General features: G+C 42.1%; 1 protein-coding gene and 1 long non-coding RNA gene across 13 annotated transcripts in view; one reads left to right on the top strand and one right to left on the bottom strand.

The window, feature by feature from the left end:
• LOC307043773 overlaps positions 1-23,193 on the bottom strand; it is an 89,294-nt gene that overhangs the window by 17,679 nt on the left and 48,422 nt on the right. The window lies entirely within an intron of this gene.
• Positions 1-23,193, top strand: part of LOC307043569 (uncharacterized protein) — a 204,689-nt gene that overhangs the window by 165,886 nt on the left and 15,610 nt on the right. For all 3 annotated transcript variants that reach the window (XR_013809407.1, XR_013809408.1, XM_079688088.1), the window contains exons 7-11: positions 1,080-1,146; positions 13,034-13,157; positions 13,235-13,325; positions 14,480-14,585; positions 14,787-14,860. Coding sequence is in view for 1 of the 3 variants with exons in the window: in XM_079688088.1 (XP_079544214.1) it covers positions 1,080-1,146; positions 13,034-13,157; positions 13,235-13,325; positions 14,480-14,585; positions 14,787-14,860 (462 nt within the window). In the remaining 2 variants the exon portion in view is untranslated. The remainder of the gene's footprint in view (positions 1-1,079; positions 1,147-13,033; positions 13,158-13,234; positions 13,326-14,479; positions 14,586-14,786; positions 14,861-23,193) is intronic.

The raw sequence follows: 23,193 nt of genomic DNA, 5'->3' as shown, positions 1-23,193 counted from the left end.
GATGTTAGGTTATATTTTCATTGTGAGGCGATGTTTACGGCGAGAACAGCTGCTGAGGTCAGTGCATAAAGCAGAACAGTGTGTATAATATATATCGCTCAATAATATATGTAACAGGCCTACATTTCACACTTTATTTGTAGGCTTTAGGAGATATCTACAAATAAACAGTAGATATTTTTCATGAAACCATATAGTGCTTCACATAATAAAATATATAAGGGCTGTAGCCTGATATTTAGTTATGCTTTAGGAGCTGTGTGTGTGTGTGTGTGTGTGTGTGTGTGTGTGTGTGTGTGTGTGTGTGTGTGTGTGTGTGTGTGTGTGACTTTGTAAGTGAGTGTGACTGTGTGAGTGTGACAGCTGCATAGTGTGTGTGTTAGGGATTAAATGAGTAGAGCATAATCTATATTGAATTTATCTTGGTGTCTGTATGAGTATGGAAATATGAATGTAAAAATGTTTGTTTGTTTTTGGTTGATTCTGAATTTGCTTTTGAATGTTAAGCTTTAACTTCAAGGAGAAGCAGTCTTTTTGACTTCCTACAGATGTTGTGAGCATCACCACATCGGGTGTTTTCAGCCATGGTGCATGTTAGTAGCTTGATTATTTTACTACCAAATGGGATTATGATACCCTGCTTATATAAACTTGCTCTAATATTTGTTGTACCCTTAGCTCTTTTCTCTGTCTTTATAAACTCCTGCCTCTCCGACCCCAGCTGACCTTTACTCAAGTGTCCTGTAGTCAATGCTGAAGCTTCACTGTCCTGTGATCAGTGCAATTTGAAACCCAGAATGACAAACGTCTTTGAAATAATTCACTGTCGACTATGTGGTCTACGGCTGTGCACACCAGCTTGATGTTTTGTCCAAAAACCATAGTGAGAATATTGAACCTTTGGAACTATACAGAAATCATCAAACAATGATCGCTGCGATGGGTGAACTGACTGAGACTCACTTTGCACAGTCAGGCTGCTGGGGATCGCAGTGTACACACTGCTCTATATCTAACAGGAGGAGTAGAGAATGACCTTAGACACAGCCTTGAGTCTCTTCTTCTTCTCTTGTGTGCAGCGCGAGGAGGCCTTAAAGCAGAAGAAGAGCTTGTCCCTGGAACTGGCAACCCTACGAGATGAGCTGGGTAAGAGAAGGATCCACACACACACTCTATCACACGATCAATCTCTCTCCTTCCCTCTCTTTTATGCATTTGCATATGACAAAAACACACAAAGCTTATCATAGACAGGTCCACTGCTATTGAGAAGCTGCTGTTTTACTCTAAGCCAAAGCTCAGTCACTGCTCCGTGCACCTTTGTGCACAGGCTTTTATCTGCAAATGAAGACTAGTACAAAAAACACAACACCAATAACTGATTAGAAAACGGGCAGCATGTAGCAGTCTCATCATGTCATCTGACAGTTTGTATGGCAGTGCAATCTGATGTGTTGCTTTGCAGCACAGACAGGAATAGCTCTATGGCACAAAACAAATAAAGAGTTGTACTTCAGACACCTTACTGCACCCAATCAAGCTTTTAAAGGAGATTACTAACCTGCAAAGAGTATTGTAGATCTAACGTTTAGACGTTTTACATTTCCTGTATGTTATTTATGTGGATAAGTGAAGCATCTCAACTTAAAGTGTAGCATTGAACATAATAGCAGCAGATGAGTAAGACTTTAATTACAGGAGAGGATCCATCCAAATATTGCTGAGGAGCTTTCATATAATGAGTTCAGTTTCCATTCCATGTGTGTTTGAGGCGTGTTACTCAGACGTTCTGCAGCATTTGGCAGTCTGACATCTTTTAACTGTCAAATGCTGCGTTCACACCGCAGTACTTTTCCCACTTCAGTTCCGATATGTCGCGTTCACACCAAAACTGAGCTAAATTAGTTCATCAGAACCATTTTGACCCCCTTTTCATTCCCTGCTAGCAGGTACTTTCGTGGGAGAAAAAGGTTCCTCTGTCTGATTGGCTGGGCGGATTGCAAACCACACCCCGTAAAACTCCCAAAAAGTTTTGTGAAGCCGCCATTTTGTTATCCTTGCATTAGCATTAGCATTAGCCCAGCGCAGAAACGCAGAGAGACTATATTTAGGCGCTTTCACACCGCAGTACTTTTTCCACAAAGGTTCATCTATACTAAGTTCATCAGAACTCTTTAGTCCTGATGAACTAAGTACAGATCGCGTTCACACCGGAATAAGTTCCCTGGGGGTGGATTACGCAAATGAAGCCGCTGACGTCACTTCTTCTTCTTCTGCTTTGGGTTTACTGGCAGGCGGCAAACAACTTCACGGCGTATACCGCCACCCGAATTCCCAGGCCGGAAGTCCCCGGAGTAGGGGACTGGCTTCAGTAGTGAGTACTGAAGCCTTCCCAGTACATCGCCAGAACGCCTACACCTCCTCATCTCCACCGCTCTCATGTTTTATTTTGTGTTGCCATAAGTTAGCCCAGCGCACAAACGCAGAGAGACTAATACTAATGCGAGACAAAACTTTTACGGGGCGTGCTTTGCAATCCGCCCAGCCAATCAGAAATAGGAACCTTTTTCTCCCACGAAAGTACCTGCTCTCTAGCAGGGACGGAAAAGGGGGTTAAAAAGGTTCTGATGAACTAATTTTAGTTCCGGCTCTTTTTGGTGTGCACGCAACATTTCTGAACTATATCGGAACTAAAGTGGGAAAAGTACTGCGGTGTGAACCCGCCTATTGAGACAATGAATCAACCAGTTCAACCTTGATGGTTACAACAATGTGTTAACAAGCAGGGTAGGCAGTATACATGTTGAATCCTTCACTTTAATATTCTCCAAAACTTCTTTTAGACTGTCGCAATTCAGACCTCATCTTCACATGTGTGCTAAGGTTGATGTCAGTAATCAATAACCAAATATAAGTATCACAATATAAAAGTAATGCACAGTGATTACTTTCTGTTTTTAATTTTGGATACCCTCAATATAAAATAAAAGTCAGTGTATTATGTAAGACAACACTAGAATGTTAACTTAGAAAAGAAAGTTGAATCTGAAATGTATCATCTTCTCAGAGATTGTATTTATAGGAAAACCTGCCTATAATGAAGCATATTCAGGCAGCAGCCGATACATCAACAATGAAACACACGAGCACATACTACAGTTTAAAAAAGCAGAAACAATTTAATTGATTACCTACAGTTAAGCTCACACACACTGTTTTATGAACATACAGGATAACTGAATACATATGAACCATTCTGTGAGGGAATACAGTTTTCTTATTTGTTTTCTGATTATGTAATCCATTACTACCAAAGCCTGCTTTCAAGGCACATTAACAAGTCAAATAATCTGACAGAGAGAGTGTTGTGTATGTTCTCCTATAGCTGACAGTGCATCATGTCCATCACAACTCTGTTTCATGAACACACACACACACACACACACACACACACACACACACACACACACACACACACACACACACACACACACACACACACACACACACACACACACACACACACACACACACACACACACACACACACACACACACACACACACACACACACACACACACACACACACACACACACACACACACACACACACACACACACACACACACACACACACACACACACACAGTGCATATACTTTTCTCTTTTTCTGCGTGTTTGACCTTTGGCTCATCTCTTTACACACAGAGCTGAGGAATGCAAGCAATGTTTAGAACCCTGCTTTCTCTACACACACACACACATACATACATACACAGACAACACACACACACCGCGTCACACACACCAGTCAGACTGAACAGGAAGGACCTGTTTCTGTCTCATTGGGTAATGTTAGGGGGATTTAATGGTTTTCTTGTGAAGTTGTACAAAGTAGTGTCACCGTAGCATTACTGCTGTAACTGTTCAGGTTCCATCAGCCTTCCTGCGCTGTCTGCTACAGTACACACACACTCATCGCACTTATACTCAGATGCCATTTTGTCCAACAAACAGAATAGATGCAGACCTGTTTGAGAGGTTTGTGCTCAGGAAGAGTCACAGATTTCTGGAGAACCAGTTAGAGTGTCTTCTTCTTGGGTCAGTGTTTGCATATGAAGGATCCTTTTTTGAAACCCAACCTGACAAATGTCTAAGTGTTATGTAGTTTATTCAAAACAAAAGTCTTGTGTCTGCAGCCAACACTATATTTACACTGAGATAAAGCTGTTTGGCTTCCTTTTAAACCAGTGTGGTGCATTTTTATGACCAAGTTGTGTTTTCTTTAATTCATTATCTTTCCTTCCATTCACTCTGTCTCATGAGGGAAGGGACCCCGCCCCCATAGCCCACAAAATGACATCCAGGTAGAAATGTTCATACTCAGTGGCGCAAAAAGTGGGTATGCACTATATGCGACGCATAGGGGCGCCACACCAGTGGGGGCGCCCAACAAGCGATGGTAAAAAAAAATAAATAAATAAAATAAAAATAAAATGGTATTTTCTTTATGTTTCTAAATAGTTTCTGCATTTCCTTAAGGTTTTAAAACATTTTAGAGGAGTAATATGCTAGAGAAGGGCGCCCTATCTCATAAGATTCCATCATAGAATTTTGACATAGAGGAGGGAGCACGAGCAGGGACGCCGTGAACACTGAGGAGCAGGCGCTCGTTGTGAGTTAACGTCAAAAAGAAATCATGGATAAACCAAAAAAGCGGTCGGGGGCAGAAAATAGAAAAAGAAAGAGGGAAAAGGAGACGGCGTGTCAAGGGATGCGACAACAGCTAAATAAGTGGATGTTGAAAGGCAACAGGTAGGAATAGGATGATTTAAAGTGTGACGTCTGTCTGTGCTTGGAAATATTGACTGGCTAGCGTATGCTAACACTGGGCATGTAGCAGCCAAAGGTGGGTGGGTTTATGGCTAGCTTAGAATATGCAAACCAATGTTGCTGCGCCAGCGCTGACATGGAAAGTATGAGGTAGCATGTACAATAAATGACAAGAATCTGGAAAACATAACTAATGCAATAACTCTGGTTTATCATGGAATCATGCACACATTTGCTACCAAATAAGAGGCTTGCAAATGTCAGTTCATGTTAACAGACTGTTCTCAGATTGGCTAGTGTTTGCTAACACTAGCAGCTGAAGTGTGGTTTACGGCTAGCTTTAATGCAAACCGATGTTTCTGATAGCTACATTTAGATTTTGGTTAAACCCCATGCATGTCACGTCCAAATTGTATTAAGGTAAAATAACAACTGGTAAATATAAGGTAGCATGCACAATAAATGTCAAGAAGCTGGAAAACATAGCTAACCATGGAATCATTTAAATATGTTGTGCTGCCATTAGCTGTCTATGTTAGCTGTGCTGTCAGACATACAGGCTATACATCTGTTTGGTGACACAGAAGCTGTTATTACAGGGTCACATCTCTTTACAGGTCTGTGCTAAGTAGCTCTCCGTATTTGTTCTTTTAAAATTCAAAATGTGAATGTACTTTCAACAGCAGCACAACCTTACACGGCATAATAGTGTTTTTTATTTGTTCTTTTAAAATCCAAAATGTGAATGTACTTTCAACAGCAGCACAACCTTACACGGCATAATAGTGTTGTTTTTTTTATTATTAAGTTGCCTTATCACTGGGCTGATATAATAATTTAATTTAGACAGCTGCTTTAACAGTGAATTCATTTTATTCAGGTGTGAGGATGGTGGCTCAGGAAAGACAGGGGAAGGCAACAGGTAGGTCTAACATTAGGTGTAAGTGTAGGGGTCTTGATACCAACAGATTCATTTCTTAATATTATTTTAATATTATTAATAAGGAAAAACTAATATGGAAAATCTATTTCATAATGTTTGTTTGACAATATATCTTAGTGGAAAAGAACACAGGCAAGGAGTGAATGAGACAGACATGAGGTCGGCGATGGCATCAAGTAGAGATGAGACCAGTGATGATGTCAGGTAGTAGGAGTTCTATTAGTTTGACCACACAAAACTCAATGTCCAGTATGGTTTGAAGTTCTGTTGACCAACCTATTCACTGTGTCCTTTTTGGGGATAATAGTGCAGACAGAGATGGAGAGCCACTCACCACAGAGGTGGAATTTGAGGAGATTGTCGAACCGAGAGGTGACGATGAGGTGGAAGAGAATGTCGAACCGAGAGGTGAAGATGAGGTGGAAGAGAATGTCGAACCGAGAGGTGAAGATGAGGTGGAAGAGAATGTGGAACAGAGAGGTGAAGATGAGGTGGAAGAGAATGTCGAACAGAGAGGTGAAGATGAGGTTGTGGAACAGAGAGGTGAAGAGGAGAGGGCTGAGTCAAGGCCTTACTCAGAAGATCCATCAGACTGGCCACCACCACATCAGATTGGGGACTCATTTAGGCAGTGTGTTGTTGAAAATGGCCCACACAAATGTCCTGATGGGCCATATCCAAGATCAGAGAAGTCTAGAAGGTGTTTTTCGAAAGCGTATTGTTTTCGCACAATGTCAAATGGAGAGAAAGTTGCACGAGATTGGTTACTGTATTCTAAAAGTACGAATAAGGTGTATTGTTTTGCGTGTAAACTTTTCGGTGGAGCTAGCGTTGTTGACACACGCTTTGTGGTGGGATATAATAACTGGCAGAGTCTTTCAAAAACGCTGCAGCACCATGAAACCAGTGGTTTACACATCAACGCGTATCTTTTGTGGAAAGAATTAACATCTCGCTTACGCCTTGGTAAGACAATTGACAGTACCTTGCAAAAAGCCATAGAAGCTGAAAAGGCACACTGGAGAAGCGTGTTAACGAGAGTGATCGATTGCATACTCTTTCTCGCAGAAAGGAACTTGCCACTGAGGGGGAAGAATGCTACATTAGGAGATCCTAAAAATGGAAATTTTCTGGGTGTCCTTGAGGTCATAGCACGATATGATGTCACACTAGCAGAGCATCTTAGAAAGGTAGCGGCTAAAAAAACCACAGGATATCTTTCCTGGTGCTCTCAGAATGAATTTTTAGATTCAATTGCAGACTGTGTACTTGGTAAAATGTGTGCCCAGGTCAAAGCCTCCAAGTACTTTGCTGTGGAGTTGGATTGCACTCCTGACATTTCAAAGCAGGAGCAGGCCTCAGTCATAATCCGGTATGTTCATACGGACGACAAAAAGAAAGTCACCATCAATGAGTCTTTTGTTGGCTTCATAGTTGTGAAGGACACAACTGGTAAAGGTCTCACAGAAACACTGACTGGGGTGCTGGATAGCCTGGGGTTGGAGTTGAAGAATTGTAGGGGACAGAGTTATGACAATGGCTCGAATATGAGAGGTATACACAAAGGTGTTCAAGCCTTGGTGCAGCAGAAGTGTCCAGAGGCACTATTTATCCCCTGCTGTAGCCACAGTCTCAACCTTTTCCTATGTGATGCTGCATCATCAAACAGTGTGTCTTACCTTTTTTGGCACTATCCAGAGACTGTACACCATTTTTTCAGCTTCGGTGAAGAGGTGGGATATCCTCAAAGAGTTTGTGGACATTACTCTAAAGCCTCTCAGTGAAACCAGGTGGGAGGCGAAAATAGACTCTGTCAATGCTGTGCGTTTCCAGTTAGGGGGGATTCTTGACGCTTTGGAAAAGCTTGAGGAAGTGGAAAAAGACGGCAAAACAGTCTCAGAGGCAAAGTCGCTCTCTGGCGAGATTGTTACCATGGAGTTTCTGATGTGCCTCTTGATTTGGTATGATCTATTGTCAGAGATCACGTTTGTTAGCAAGGCAATGCAAGCAGTGAACATTTCGATGGACACTGCCATAAGGATGATCGATTCTCTGAAAGAATTCTTCTGTAAGTATAGAGAGGAGGGGTTTCAGAAATCCCTTGACATTGCACGCAGACTAGCCATTGAGATGGATGCTTCCCCTGACTTTAAGGAAAGACGTTGCAGAAAGCAAAAGAGATTTCATGGAGATGATTCAAGCACTGGCCATTTTGAACAGGAACCTGAGACCCATTTTAGGTGCATGGTTTTTAATGTTATTGTTGACACTGTAATTCAGGAGTTGTCTGACAGATTTTGCAATCTTCAGCTTGTGTCCGAAAAGTTTAAGTTCATTTAAAAAATGGAACACATGACAAAAGCTGAGTTGGAGGAATCAGTGACAAGATATGCACTGGCTACCGATGATGTTTCAAGGGATATCATTCAGGAAATTTACCCAGCAAGCCGTCTACTTAGGGGGCATGAAAAGGCTCTGGATAAACTAAATGTCCTCCTACAGGAGAACCTTGATTTGGTTTTCCCAAATCTGACAGTAGCCCTGAGAGTTTTCCTGACAATGCCTATGCCTCTGCCGAGAGATCATTCAGCAAGCTAAAGCTGATTAAAACATACCTTCGTTCCAACATGAGCAATGATCGCTTAACCCAATTAGCAGTCATTTCAATTGAAAACAGTGTGGCCCGAACTGTTTCATTCGATGCAATACTAGATAAATGGGCAAGTGCAAAGGCACGCCATGTTACGATTTAGTAGCAACTAAAGAGTGCTCTACTACAATCTCAGGTAGCAACATTGTTACATAAGCTACATCATCTTTTAATTTTTTTTATTTATTAGCTTATTTGTCAGGGGCCGTGTACAAGACAGTTCAGGTACCAGAGTTAGCTATAAAGTGATTTACATCTGTGGTTGTTGTTAACAGAGTGTGTTCTAATGGATCTTTGTAAGCTTACTTTTGCATTTTAATGTTTTAATGTTTTATGTTGCATTGATTATAATGATTGTAAATGTGTAAATTTGTTTATTATTTAATGATGGTAGACCTACAGTGGCTGATATGCTTTAAAATAAACCCTTATTATTTAAAGGCCATGTCCAGCAGACTTATTTATTTATTATTACTATATATATATATATATATAATATATATATAAAAACAATTTTTTTGGGGGGGGGCGCCAAAATTGTTGCTGCATACCCCCCTGACACAGGGCAGCTGCGCCCCTGTTCATACTGAGAAATGAGAAAAGGGTTCTCTTCGGAAATAATCACACACACACACACACACACACACACACACACACACACACACACACACACACACACACACACACACACACACACACACACACACACACACACACACACACACACACACACACACACACACACACACACACACACACACACACACACACACACACACACACACACACACACACACACACACACACACACACACACACACTTCTCTTTTTCTGCGTGTTTGACCTTTGGCTCATCTCTTTACACACAGAGCTGAGGAATGCAAGCAATGTTTAGAACCCTGCTTTCTCTACACACACACACACATACATACATACACAGACAACACACACACACCGCGTCACACACACCAGTCAGACTGAACAGGAAGGACCTGTTTCTGTCTCATTGGGTAATGTTAGGGGGATTTAATGGTTTTCTTGTGAAGTTGTACAAAGTAGTGTCACCGTAGCATTACTGCTGTAACTGTTCAGGTTCCATCAGCCTTCCTGCGCTGTCTGCTACAGTACACACACACTCATCGCACTTATACTCAGATGCCATTTTGTCCAACAAACAGAATAGATGCAGACCTGTTTGAGAGGTTTGTGCTCAGGAAGAGTCACAGATTTCTGGAGAACCGGTTAGAGTGTCTTCTTCTTGGGTCAGTGTTTGCATATGAAGGATCCTTTTTTGAAACCCAACCTGACAAATGTCTAAGTGTTATGTAGTTTATTCAAAACAAAAGTCTTGTTTCTGCAGCCAACACTATATTTACACTGAGATAAAGCTGTTTGGCTTCCTTTTAAACCAGTGTGGTGCATTTTTATGACCAAGTTGTGTTTTTATTTAATTCATTATCTTTCCTTCCATTCACTCTGTCTCATGAGGGAAGGGACCCCGCCCCCATAGCCCACAAAATGACATCCAGGTAGAAATGTTCATACTGAGAAATGAGAAAAGGGTTCTCTTCGGAAATAATCTCACACACACACACACACACACACACACACACACACACACACACACACACACACACACACACACACACACACACACACACACACACACACACACACACACACACACACACACACACACACACACACACACACACACACACACACACACACACACACACACACACACACACACACACACACCTCTTTTTCTGCGTGTTTGACCTTTGGCTCATCTCTTTACACACAGAGCTGAGGAATGCAAGCAATGTTTAGAACCCTGCTTTCTCTACACACACACACACATACATACATACACAGACAACACACACACACCGCGTCACACACACCAGTCAGACTGAACAGGAAGGACCTGTTTCTGTCTCATTGGGTAATGTTAGGGGGATTTAATGGTTTTCTTGTGAAGTTGTACAAAGTAGTGTCACCGTAGCATTACTGCTGTAACTGTTCAGGTTCCATCAGCCTTCCTGCGCTGTCTGCTACAGTACACACACACTCATCGCACTTATACTCAGATGCCATTTTGTCCAACAAACAGAATAGATGCAGACCTGTTTGAGAGGTTTGTGCTCAGGAAGAGTCACAGATTTCTGGAGAACCGGTTAGAGTGTCTTCTTCTTGGGTCAGTGTTTGCATATGAAGGATCCTTTTTTGAAACCCAACCTGACAAATGTCTAAGTGTTATGTAGTTTATTCAAAACAAAAGTCTTGTTTCTGCAGCCAACACTATATTTACACTGAGATAAAGCTGTTTGGCTTCCTTTTAAACCAGTGTGGTGCATTTTTATGACCAAGTTGTGTTTTTATTTAATTCATTATCTTTCCTTCCATTCACTCTGTCTCATGAGGGAAGGGACCCCGCCCCCATAGCCCACAAAATGACATCCAGGTAGAAATGTTCATACTGAGAAATGAGAAAAGGGTTCTCTTCGGAAATAATCTCACACACACACACACACACACACACACACACACACACACACACACACACACACACACACACACACACACACACACACACACACACACACACACACACACACACACACACACACACACACACACACACACACACACACACACACACACACACACACACACACACACACACACACACACACCAGTGGCGTAGCCACCATAGGGCCAGGGTGGGCCCAAGCCCACCCAGTTTACTCATTGGCCCACCCTCAGAAAGCTTCAGTGTAATTTTTTGATTTCTTAATTTTTTTAATTATTATAAAAAAAATTATTCACCCATTGAGTATATCCAAGCATTCAAATTGAAATTCAAGTGAACAAATATCGAGTTGAATGAATGTTGTATGTGTTTTATCTTCTGAACCGAACTCATACGGTAAAAACTGGTTGTTGGTTCCGGCACGCGCCATAGTAACGTGAGAGAGGCAGAGAGCTGCTTGCAGGGACGCGCTTTTCTGTAAAATGTGCAGACATTTCCCCAGCCCAGGAGCTGAAGGTGCATTTACGAGGGATGGATATGTAGACTGGAAGCACCTGCGTAACTCGTTGGAGAGACATAAAAAAAGCGAGGACCACTGCAAGTCCATGAGCAGGTTTGAATGCTACAACCTATTGTTGCTGTTAGTGCAATAAAAGAGTTACACACTGGTTGTAAATAACCCAATTTGAGTTCTGTGAAACTGAAAAGGATATTACATTGTTTTTGTTACTTTCGTTGCAGTTGTATATATGTCTTAAATGTACTTTAGGTTAACTTCCTGTGTTATTTAGATCCTTTTATTTTGAAGGCGAGTTTACGCTGTTGACAGGAAGTTGTTGTTGCTATGGAAACAACGTGACTGAGAAAAGGATCGGAGATTAATCTACATCTAAAGACGGAGAAAGTAAAGGATAACGTTTATGTTTAGCACCCCCGAAGAGGCACACAGTTGGTATTAACTATAATATAAACATGCAGGTCGTGTCCTAATTCGTTCGTATGCTGTTTTGTAGCTTTGCTGTCTGTTTACAGTTCACTTTTGGTAGTATGCTAAAGTGATTCTAATACGGATGGAGCCTAAATGTATTTGTTCTTTTTGTGCCTTTATAGCTCTTACATTGATATTGGAGATTTCAATGAATTCGTATCATCAGTCAGGTCTTCATTATTCGGAGGGAAATGCTACAACAATGCTTGGCAATGGGCATTATTATTATAGGCCAGGCCTACTTTAAAGTCATTTTCCCCCCTGGAAAACCCCCCCCCCCACACACACACACACACACACACACACACACACACACACACACACACACACACACACACACACACACACACACACACACACACACACACACACACACACACACACACACACACACACACACACACACACACACACACACACACACACACACACACACACACACACACACACACACACACGACCGGCCTGACATAATGTGATATCATGTTTGTACTAGTGTATGTTATGGAAATGAAACACTAATTAATGGTAAATGGTCAAAATTGTAACTCAATGAGGGCTAACACGTCTGACCTTCCTTACCCTCACATCTACCCTCCAAATTATTTTTGAACTTGTGTTGTGTAATATTAAGCTGATTCCTCACAGTCTGTCTTCCTCTCCTTCTACTGGTTTCCGATACCTCTCACCTTGACTAATTGGATGAAGTGGCCTTCGATTTAATAAATTCAATTAAACGTTGTAAAACAGAACATATATTTAGAAGTTGTAGGTTATTGTTGAGTCGTTTATAAAACGTTAAGCTCCTCACTACCTTTAGTCACTTAGTTGTGTTTTTCATCACCTGAATGTTTTTAAAAAAATTCTATGTTGTTCAAAAGAATTTCAGAACTCAGTGAGAATTTGCCCTTTGTGTACTATACCTCTACATTCTTAACCAAATAATGTTTTACAGCAAACTTCACATCCATATTGCTAATGTCTTTTTGCATTATAATGATTTTGATTGTGGTTATTATTAGTATGATTATCGTCCAGTTATATTTAAGGGTCCTTATTGAAATCTTGCTTGCCTCCTTCAGTGGCGTCGGCGCAGTGCTGCGAGCGGCTGCAGCAGGGGAGGGAGGAGCTGCGTCTCCGCCTGGAGGAGGCTCTGCAGCACCTGCAGGAGCAGCACCAGGAGGAGCTGGTGCAGCTGGAGGACAGGTGAGCACTATATAGATATATAACTATAACTCTGTTAGTGTTTGCTCTGTGGATCTCTAACTATTCCTCTGTGGCAGACTGAGAAGCTTCTACCAAACTGAGTGGGACAAAGTCCACCAGACGTACCAGGAGGAGGCAGACAGATGCCGCACGCTGATGGAACAGCAGGTCAGAGCGCACACACGCACGACGCACGCACACGCGCAGAGAGCTCTGACTGGACTCAAAAGGTCTGCTGGATGTTTGAATGAAACTCTGGCGCGGCTCTACTCAACACGACTCGCTCTTTTGGGTTTCCACTTTGCATAGCACCTGCTACTCTTTTTTTAGTTCCAGCTCAAATGGGGTAGTGAGATGAGCTGATGCTAAGAAGAACTTAAGACACTGCAGATCATCCCACTCTCCTCATACTCTCTCTGATTCAGTGGTGTGACTTTTATACCTAGGCCCTCTGACCCCCCCCCCCCCCCCCTTCCCTCGAAAAAAAAAAGAGTTATCATGTCACAGCGTATACTTCAGCGGAATATCAAAACAACGGCCCAAGGTGCAAAACGCATCAATGACAGCAACCCTCTACCACACAGAACAACACCTGTAAATAACCCAATTTGTGTTCTTTGAAATTGAAAAGGATATCGCATTACTGGAGCTGAGCCCTCAGTGAATTCATAGCAGGACCACCAATCAGCTACTGTCCTCACATAACTCGCAGAGACGAACTTCTTTCATTTAACCCTTCACATTCAAACAGACACTGAACAGGCAGATTCGAAGGATTTATGTCTTTGGAAATGTTATTTTAAATACAATTAAATTAAGGTATTTTGGTAAAACTAATACAAAATATAACTAAAAACAATTGTTTTAATGTTTTTAAATATTATTTTGTAGAATATCTTAGGCCCTCTCTGACGGCTCGCCACTGCTCTGATTGGTTACCGGGAGAGATGTGACTCACAATGTGAAGATTTAGTAGCTGCTCATAAAAACAACCTGTGCCAGAGATTTATGAGCATCACCATGGTTACATATCTGATAAAGCTGATTGCAGTTAGCTGTAAACATACTGCAGCATGAGCAGTGTGAGGCTCACGTTACTCATGCATACACTTTTTTAACAATGTAAAAAACATGCTCTAACGTTGTGTTAACTGAAAAGCCCATATAGTTCCCACTTAAAACTTAAAACACGTAAACTGTCCTTATGCTCGATGTGTTACTGCTCACACACTCAGGGTTTTGTGTAATCTCAGTTTTGATTCAACAGTCTGCAACTGTGACAGGAGTTGTAACACCTCTTGATTTTATTCTGCATCCTTCAGGTGGAGGAGCTGAGGAGCCGACATGAAGCAGAGAGGAAGGACAAGGCGGAGAGTCACAGTCAGAAGATGGAGTCTCTCAGACGGCAGCATGAGACCTCCACACAAGGTGTGTGCAGAACACACAGCACATTTTAAACATTCTATTACAAACAGGTAAACCTATTAAAATATTTAAATCCGGGGGAAAAGGGATGTTTCATAACTTAGCCTGCATTCATGAGAATTAACAGTGGTGTTAATGTGCGCCAAGTTGTTATCATGGTCAGCCCTGATGTGTGCTCACTGATGTGTGTGTGGGATGTTTCAGAGCTGAAGAGGATCCAGCACACAGAACTGGAGAACCTGAACAAATCCCTGAAGGACACTGAAACATCTATCTCTGTAAGACATGTTCATATGTCAATATTAACACATAAGTTACAAAGGAAGGTATAAACGGCAATGTCTTAATGAAACAAACTCCACTGACATCTAATGAGTAAGTTAAAAAAAAAGTGTTCAAATGAGTCAGCATTTTAAACATTCTTGGAACCAGATACATTCTGTACCTAAAGCAAGAGTTCAGCTAAGAACAATGAAACTGCAACACATTCTCACTCCCAACTGGTCACATATTGACGATCGGTCAGGGCCCCTTCAAGTCACCTTATTACGCACTGGCTACCCCTCGAGCGTCAGTTTTCAACGGGCAGGGCGTCCCATAGCAACCTGGTCTCACCAAAATACGTGAAATGAACACGACTCCTTAACACCGCATTACGTGGTGGGGACACGGAATCTGCTAAATTACGTATCGGCACCACGGAAACGACCCCAATGTAAAGTGAATGAGGATCCTTTTTCGTAGTGGACACACATTTCTGCAACATCCCGCAGTGAGCTTAATGTTGTTCTCTACTCTATAAAACGTTTTTAAAATCTACTTTATTATGGATTTTATTCCCTATCTTTATTCAAGAGTGTGTTCTTTCAATTTGAGAGGATCATTTATTGATTTCACGTTCAGATTTTGTATTTCTTTCAGTCAAACCCTGTCCTTGCGCTTAGATTTGCTCTGCTTTTGCTCAAACTGTACGCTTGCACTCAGGTATATTGCTGCTTGCACAGATTTCCAGTTTAAAACCTTCTCCTAGCACTCAGGCTGCTTCTGTGCGCTGAATGCGTTCGTCAAATGTCTACTCGTGTGTTTGGATTATTTAGGAATGGGGAAATATAATTTTTCTTCATGTAATTTTTTATTTAAGATCATATGTTGCCCTCACTAAGTATAGGTACAGTTCATGTCACACCATTTATTGTGCATTTCTCTGAAGCAAATGTAGTGAGGGTCATTTATTTTAATTGTATTATATTTCCCCATTCCTAAACAATTAAATAAGAAAAAAAGAAACACATTTTGTTGTTAGTTGCCTAGTAACAGTGTTCACGTAATATACAACACTTGAAAGCCAGTTATTGTCATAGATGTGCCGCAAATATGACTACCAAATTCATTTGCAGGAAGTAAAGTTAACGTTAATAGTACCATTAAAATAAAAAGTCGTAAATAAAGCAAGTGAAGTAGGCTACATTTAATAACGCCGTGGAGGGAGTTTATAAACCTGGTTGAAGAGTCCCTTACGGGACGCTCTAATAAGTAAAGCGAAATCACCAGCAAGACGACCCTTCACCTGGCCTTCAAGAGCCCAGTCAGCGCATAGAAAGCCTAAGTGTGAGGAGAAGGTTTTAACACTAGAACCGCCAGAGGTCGCTGTATACCTAAAACCGCCAACGGGTAAAGTTTACCCGCTACTGATTTCCAAGGTACAATGTACCATACAGAACAGTGAGTTTTGATCGCATAGGGATGATATGTATACCAATATAATCTGTGGACTTTCAGCTTTTCATATTATATAGTTTGAACAGATAGCATGAAGTATAAAATATCGCTACAGTGCTGATTTAAATGCTTGGTGTTAAGACTTGTGTTTTGTTTAGGTATATATCTCTATCTCTCTCTCTATCTATCACTATCTATCTATCTATCTATCTATATATATCTATATATATATATCTATATATATCTATATATATATATATATCTCTCTATAGGAACAGCAGTAGACAAAAGGCGTTGCTATAGCAACACGTCATGTTTATGTTTACGCGCGAAATCAACAGCGCGAGGATCGCTGCATATTCTATGGTAGAAATATTACCCACTCTCGCTAATAAACGCTTGATGTTAGGCTTGTGTTTCGTAAAGGTAAAAATGCTTCATATCGTCTGATAGCCTTCTACTCATAAAAAAACAACAACATGACAATAATATAAATTAATATAATAATGTATTTGTTATATAATTGAACAGCAGATAATACAGAACGTATAAAAATAACAAAAAATATCAGAGAAGAAGAACAATAAGAACGAACACATCGATCACAACGCTTCACAAACACTCAACACAATTGTTGCAAACACTGAGCACCTTGGCTGTGCATTTGCCACACACAGCATCCCCATACTTGACACATTTGCAGAACGTTTTATTCTGCATGCAGTGCGCCTTCACCATGTGTAACCCCCGGTGTAGTGTCCCCTCGGCAACAGACCCCTCAGAGCTGGTAAATACTTTGGTTTATTTCACTGCGTTTGTTTATACCTGCGTTTGAATGGACACATAAAAAGGAAACGTTTCTCAAAAGATCCTCACGCGGTATCTAAATCTCCAACAATACATCAATGATCGTATAGTGGTAGTAAACAATGTGAAACATTAAACATAAACAAACTGGTGTACAAAACTCTAGGGCTGCCCCCGACCAAAGATTTTCCTGGTCGACCACGGGTCGTCAGGTAAGGCCAGTGGTCGACCACTGATCGACCAGTGGCGCGAATGAAAGCGCACGCAGAGACAAACCGTCGTTTTCGCGCAACCGGCAAGTAATTAAATTATGATTCTGAATGTGTTGGAAAAATCAACAAGGAGACTGTCTTAACATTTTGTTAATTTATTTCAACACAACACACCATATAAAAACATCACACAACTTATGAACTTTTAAAACCAACACAATAACTTTATAAAAACAAAAAACAGTCTTCTGTTAAAAAACTAAATTTAAACTATATTTTTCGTTTCTTTTAAACATGTAAAATAAACATAAATTATATAAACAAACGAATAAATAAATATAGGCTCAAGCCAACTTAAATATTTAAATATCAGTGCAAAAGTAAACAGGCCTACAGAGAAGTATTCTCAACATGAAAATACAACTTTCAGTTTTTTCCTGAGGTCGGAATGCAAACAAAAATTATAAATATACCGCAAAACTTAACTTTAACACTTCAGTTGAACGAACGAAGAACGAAAACTATAAACTACAAAACTATGGTGTTATATTAGGCTAGGCCACTACCTGACTTTCAGGGTTTCCCTCCGATCTTAGTCTTCTCATATTATGAGACAAGAACACGAGTTTGTCTGTGTTGTCCGGGAGAAGTGAGCTCCGTGTCTTGCTCACAACGAAGTCGGCTTTGGAAAATATCCGCTCCGATGGCGTGGATGTGGAAGGGATGGAGTGGATGCGCTTAGCTGCTCTGGCAAGCTTGGGATAGCGTTCCTCATTCATTTTCCACCAAATCAGTGGTCCCTTGTCAACCTTGGTTCGGTCCTCCAAGTATGTCTTCATTTCATTTTTCTCTTCTTCCGTCTGTTGATCTTAATCAAAGGCCATCAGCATTGATATGTCCTGCTGCTTTTCCCTTTGCCTCTTTGGTGTGGGCTCACTTTCCTCTGCGCCGCAGCTGTCCTCTCTCTGAGCAGTAGCTTCTTCTGCTGGAGATAAACTCTCAGCCAGATCCCACACCGTTGTGTATGCATCGTCCCGTTTCTCTGCACCGAGGAATGACAAGCTCTTGAACCGTCGGTCAAGGACTGCAGCTTGAATATATATGCTGCCCTCCAGACTCCCTGTGAGCTCCCACCTTTTGTCGATTTCCTCTGTGATTTTTTTCTTAACTGCCTTCACGGTCGTGCTGTCATCATCACGACTCAACAAGTGGCGCCTCTTCATGTTGACGAGCATCGGCAGCGTAGCAGACAGAGATGCGTTTATATCTTGTGAGAGCAGCTCGGTGAGGGTGATCATGGGCCTCAGCACGGAGACAATGTCCTCCGCTGTCCTCCATTGGGCAGTTGTGAGATCCAGATCTCGGTCAGACTGGTGGGTGGTCCCGGGTTCTGAAAGCACAGCTGTAACCGGACATCTCTGTTCCAGAAGACGCTCCAGCATTGAATAAGTGGAGTTCCATCGTGTGGACACATCTTGTATCAGTTTGTGTTCAGCCACATTCTGTTGCTTCTGTTTCAAAGTGAGAGCTGCTGTTGCCTTGGCACTTTTTTTGAAGTGTCCCACAAGGCGTCTGGCAGCAGCAATCACTCGGCAGATGGGATCTAATTTAACAGCCGCGTTTATGCACAACTGCAAGGTGTGCCCCGCACAACGAATTCCCTGGACATTACCCCAGCACAGGTTTTGAGATAGCTGTTTAGCGCACAACACCATATTAGCGGCATTGTCGTGTACCACAGCGACCCTCTTTTCTGGCGGAATCCCAAACTCCTCCATCACTTCGCTGAATCGCTTTGCTATGTTGGCAGTTGTGTGGCTCACCTCCAGCACTTTAGTCTCCAACACAAATGAATGTAATTGCCATTTTTGGGAAATAAAGTGTGCCGTCACAGTCATGTAACCATCCATTTGTTTGGAGGTCCATGTGTCAGTAGTGAAGCTGACTGCTGTGCAGGCTTTAAGTTTCTCCAAAAGTACCTGTTTGGTCGTGTTATATTTGTTTTTAATGGCGTGCATTACGGTGTCACGTTTGGGTACAGTGTAACCCGGTTCGATGAACTTCATCATCTGTTTGAACCCTTCCCCCTCGACAATGTTTACAGGTCTCATGTCCAGTGCCACAAAATCTGCAATTTTGTCGGTGATGTCTCTCTTCCTTTTCTCGGAAAGAGGGGGCTTCAAAACGAGTGTTGTCTGTGAGAGTTTCAATGGCGGCTGCGAAGATGAAGTTGAGGTAGATGCGGTGGCCCTATCAACGTATAGTGGATGAGCCTATTGAGAGAAATGCACATTAATTTAAGTTTACACTAAGCCTAATAGCCCATAATATGACAATACATTTGATCTAACAGGCTTTTTATTAAGGCTAGAGCCGCAGAGCGTCCATCTTTTAATGGCTTGAACGGTACTTACATGTTTCAGGTGATAAGTCATGTTTGTAGTTGATGAATGATAGGAGAATATTTGCTTGCAAAGTTTGCATATCACCTTCTTCGGGTTGTCTGTTACTTTTTCGAAATGCTCCCAAGCTCTTGATTTTACACCTGACATGGTTAAAACGGTCAGCTTATCTGACGTGAAAACAAGTGACTCACTGTCACCTCCTGTTTCCCGTTTTTTTTTTTTTTTTTTTTTGGCGACCAACGACCAATTAAATCTTGACCGACCAAAGACTCTTTGGCCGACTAACCTTTGGTCGACTAATCGGGGGGCAGCCCTACAAAACTCACATACCTGCGTTTGAATGGACACATAAAAAGGACACGTTCTGTAGGAGAGATAGCACCACGCTCACGTTAGCTTATTCGCTCATATTAGCTATTGGTGATCACATTAATAAATCATATAAAACAAATAGCCAATCACACAAAAACATGCTGCTGTAAGCATTAAACGACTAACATTAAACGAAACAACACAACAGAACGTTATTGTCCTAATAAAATAATAACATACATTTTGTCCACCGAAATAATACAATAGAACCTTACTCTCAAAAGATCCTCACGCGGTATGAGAATCTCCCACAAAGCTACAGTAATGTAGGCACGCGTTTGTAACACCAGATGGCGTAATTCTCCAATTTAACCCGGATTTTACACCAACCTTTATAACTCTGTTACATACACCCCCCTAAAATTCTGCTAAATTGGGGCAAAACACAGAAAACAACAAAACACACAGTAGATACAAAATACAAGCTGTGTAGAAATTGAGCATAACCTCTTTTAAGTCAGTTTGAAACTGTCCACTTGGAACAAGACAGCAAGAGATTGGCCAAACCCCTTCATAACATAGACACAAAAGATGCCGTGTACACCTCTTATAAAATAAACATTACTCTTCTACATCTTGAAATTACTGAGGGACACTGTAAGACAGTGCAAATACTGATTGAAAAAAAAAACTAAAACATATATATATATCTATAATCACTATCAGGAGTCTAACCAAAGAATATGTCTCTCATAATATAAAACACAGAACCACTTGTTGACACTGAGTCATCAACAATCTGCTCATTCATTTCACAAATGAGTCGAGCTGGAGGTTTTATAGGTCTACCTGCCCTAGTGCAAAGTGGAAGAGGCTGTTCACTAACTACATGGCCCTGTGTGAGTGCACCTAGTTGTGTATCTGTTGCCATGTCAGGGGAGGGCACACAATGAGCTCTTTCTGCTGAGGACTGTAAAGATGCATCTTGGGGCACCTCACATTCAACAGTGTAGGGCAACTGTGCAACACATACGAAAGAGTCTGAGGAATTCAAAACCTCACACACAACATGTGAGATCAAAGACCCTTCTGCTTCTGAAGGTGCTGTGCTCGCATCCACAACTGAAGAAGAATCAAGCTGACTGGCTGTCTCATCCCCATCATTTGCATCCTCCATCTGCAGGAGCCAGTTAACTGTCTTCGTCTCACTGTTCTGTACAGCAAGAGAAACTACTGGGTCACTTTGTCCACTTCCAGCGACAGAAGAGCAGCTTGACTCAAGATCTTCATCACCTCCCACGGGGAGAAAACTCACAGGAAGCAGGAGATTCCTATGAACAACTTTTTCCTTTGACGTCACAGGGTCTCTAATGCAGTACACATTGATTTCTGGCTTCACAGATATCACTTCATAAACTGTGGAAACCCATCTGTCTGCAATCTTTCTTTTCCCTCTCTCACCACGATTTGATGGCAAGACTCACCAATAGTGAGAGGTGACCCTTTTGCTTTGCGGTTGTAGTTCTTTGCCTGACGCGCCTGCTCAGTCCGACTGTTCTGCCGGGCAATGTGAGCAGCTTCAGCCAGGTCACGTTTCAAGCGGGAAACAAACTCACAATGGTCAACAACAGCACTGCTAGAGAGGGCATGCTGGAACACAACATCAACTGGCAGACGTGGGATCCTCCAAAACATGCGAAAGAAAGGTGCAAAGCCTGTTGTCTCATGCTCAGTGCAATTGTAACAGAATGTCAGCATTTGGAGCATTTGTGGCCACCTGGCCTTGGAATGTGGAGGCAGGGCCCTTATCATGCCCCCAAGTGTTCTGTTGTACCGCTCGACAACTCCATTCCCCATAGGATGGTAAGGGGTGGTGTGTAACTTCTGGACACCAGCTACCTCCATGAGCTCTTTAATGAGTTGACTCTCAAAATTGTCTCCTTGATCTGAATGGATGCGTTTGGGGAAACCATATATGCAGAAAAAGTCATTCCAAAGTCGACGAGCGACCTGTTTAGCTGACTGATTTTTACATGGGAATGCATGAGACATTTTAGTAAAATGATCTGTGACTACCAAAACATCCACACACTTTTTGTCAGCCTGTTCAGCAGTCCAGAAATCAATACAGACTAGTTCCATCGGTTCAGAGGTGCAAATGCTTTCAAGAGGAGCACGGTCGTTAGGCTCAGGTGTTTTTCCAGCCACACATCGGAAGCAATTCCTCACATGATTGATGATGTCACGTTCCATTCCTATCCAAAATAATTTCTGCCTGGCAAGAGAAAGTGTGCGGGCCTTTCCCTGATGACCAGCTGAGTCATGTATGCCATTGAGAACTTGGGCCTTAAGGGAGTCTGGAACCACAATTTGGTGGATTGTCGTGTTCATTTGTCTGTCTTTCTTTACCTTGCACAAAATGCCATCCTTGACGGAGAGTTTGGGCAAGTGTCTTAGCAGTTTTGTCACTCCCCGAGACTCAGCAGCACGCTCACGTCTCGTGGGTCTCCTGCGGCGCTGGATGTAGTAGAGAGCCCTGCCTATGACATCATCCTGCTCTTGGAGATTAACAAGTTCACTCTTCGGTAGAGAGGAAGTCTGGTCGACACCAGCGACCTGAAAAACAGCTGGTCCTGTTCCTCTCACTTGGCCGACACCTCCAGTGTCGTGTGCATCCAACACTGCTGAGACTTCATGTGATGACAGGGACCCCTGAGAAGGAGGCTGGGTGATGACGGCGACTTCCTCGGACCAGGGATATAGTTCAGGTCAAAACTGTATGCTGCGAGCTTTGAAACTCACCTCTGCTCACAAGCATCCAACCTAGGCATGTCAATGGGTTATTATCTGTCCAGACTGTGAAGTGTCGCCCTTTTAGCCAATGGCTAAATTTGTCACAAACTGCCAATTTAAGAGCGAGAAACTCAAGTCGATGTGCTGGATAGTTCAGAGTTCAGCTGAGAGTGGGAAAGTGTCTTGCTAGCAAATGCTACAGGTCTGGCCATCTTTCCATCAGGAGGCAACTGTGAAAGGACGGCCCCTATGCCATCAAAGGAGGCATCAACTGCAAGAATGAATGGAGCGTTAAAATCTGGATGTGCTAAAGTGACACTGTGCACCAGCTCATACTTCAATGTTCCAAATGCTTCTTTGCAC

The sequence above is a fragment of the Notothenia rossii genome (genome assembly GCF_949606895.1).
Source record: "Notothenia rossii genome assembly, chromosome: 1".
In the NCBI taxonomy this organism is placed as follows: domain Eukaryota; kingdom Metazoa; phylum Chordata; class Actinopteri; order Perciformes; family Nototheniidae; genus Notothenia; species Notothenia rossii.
Note: the sequence above shows the minus strand (reverse complement) of the source record. Positions and strands in the feature narration are given on the sequence as shown.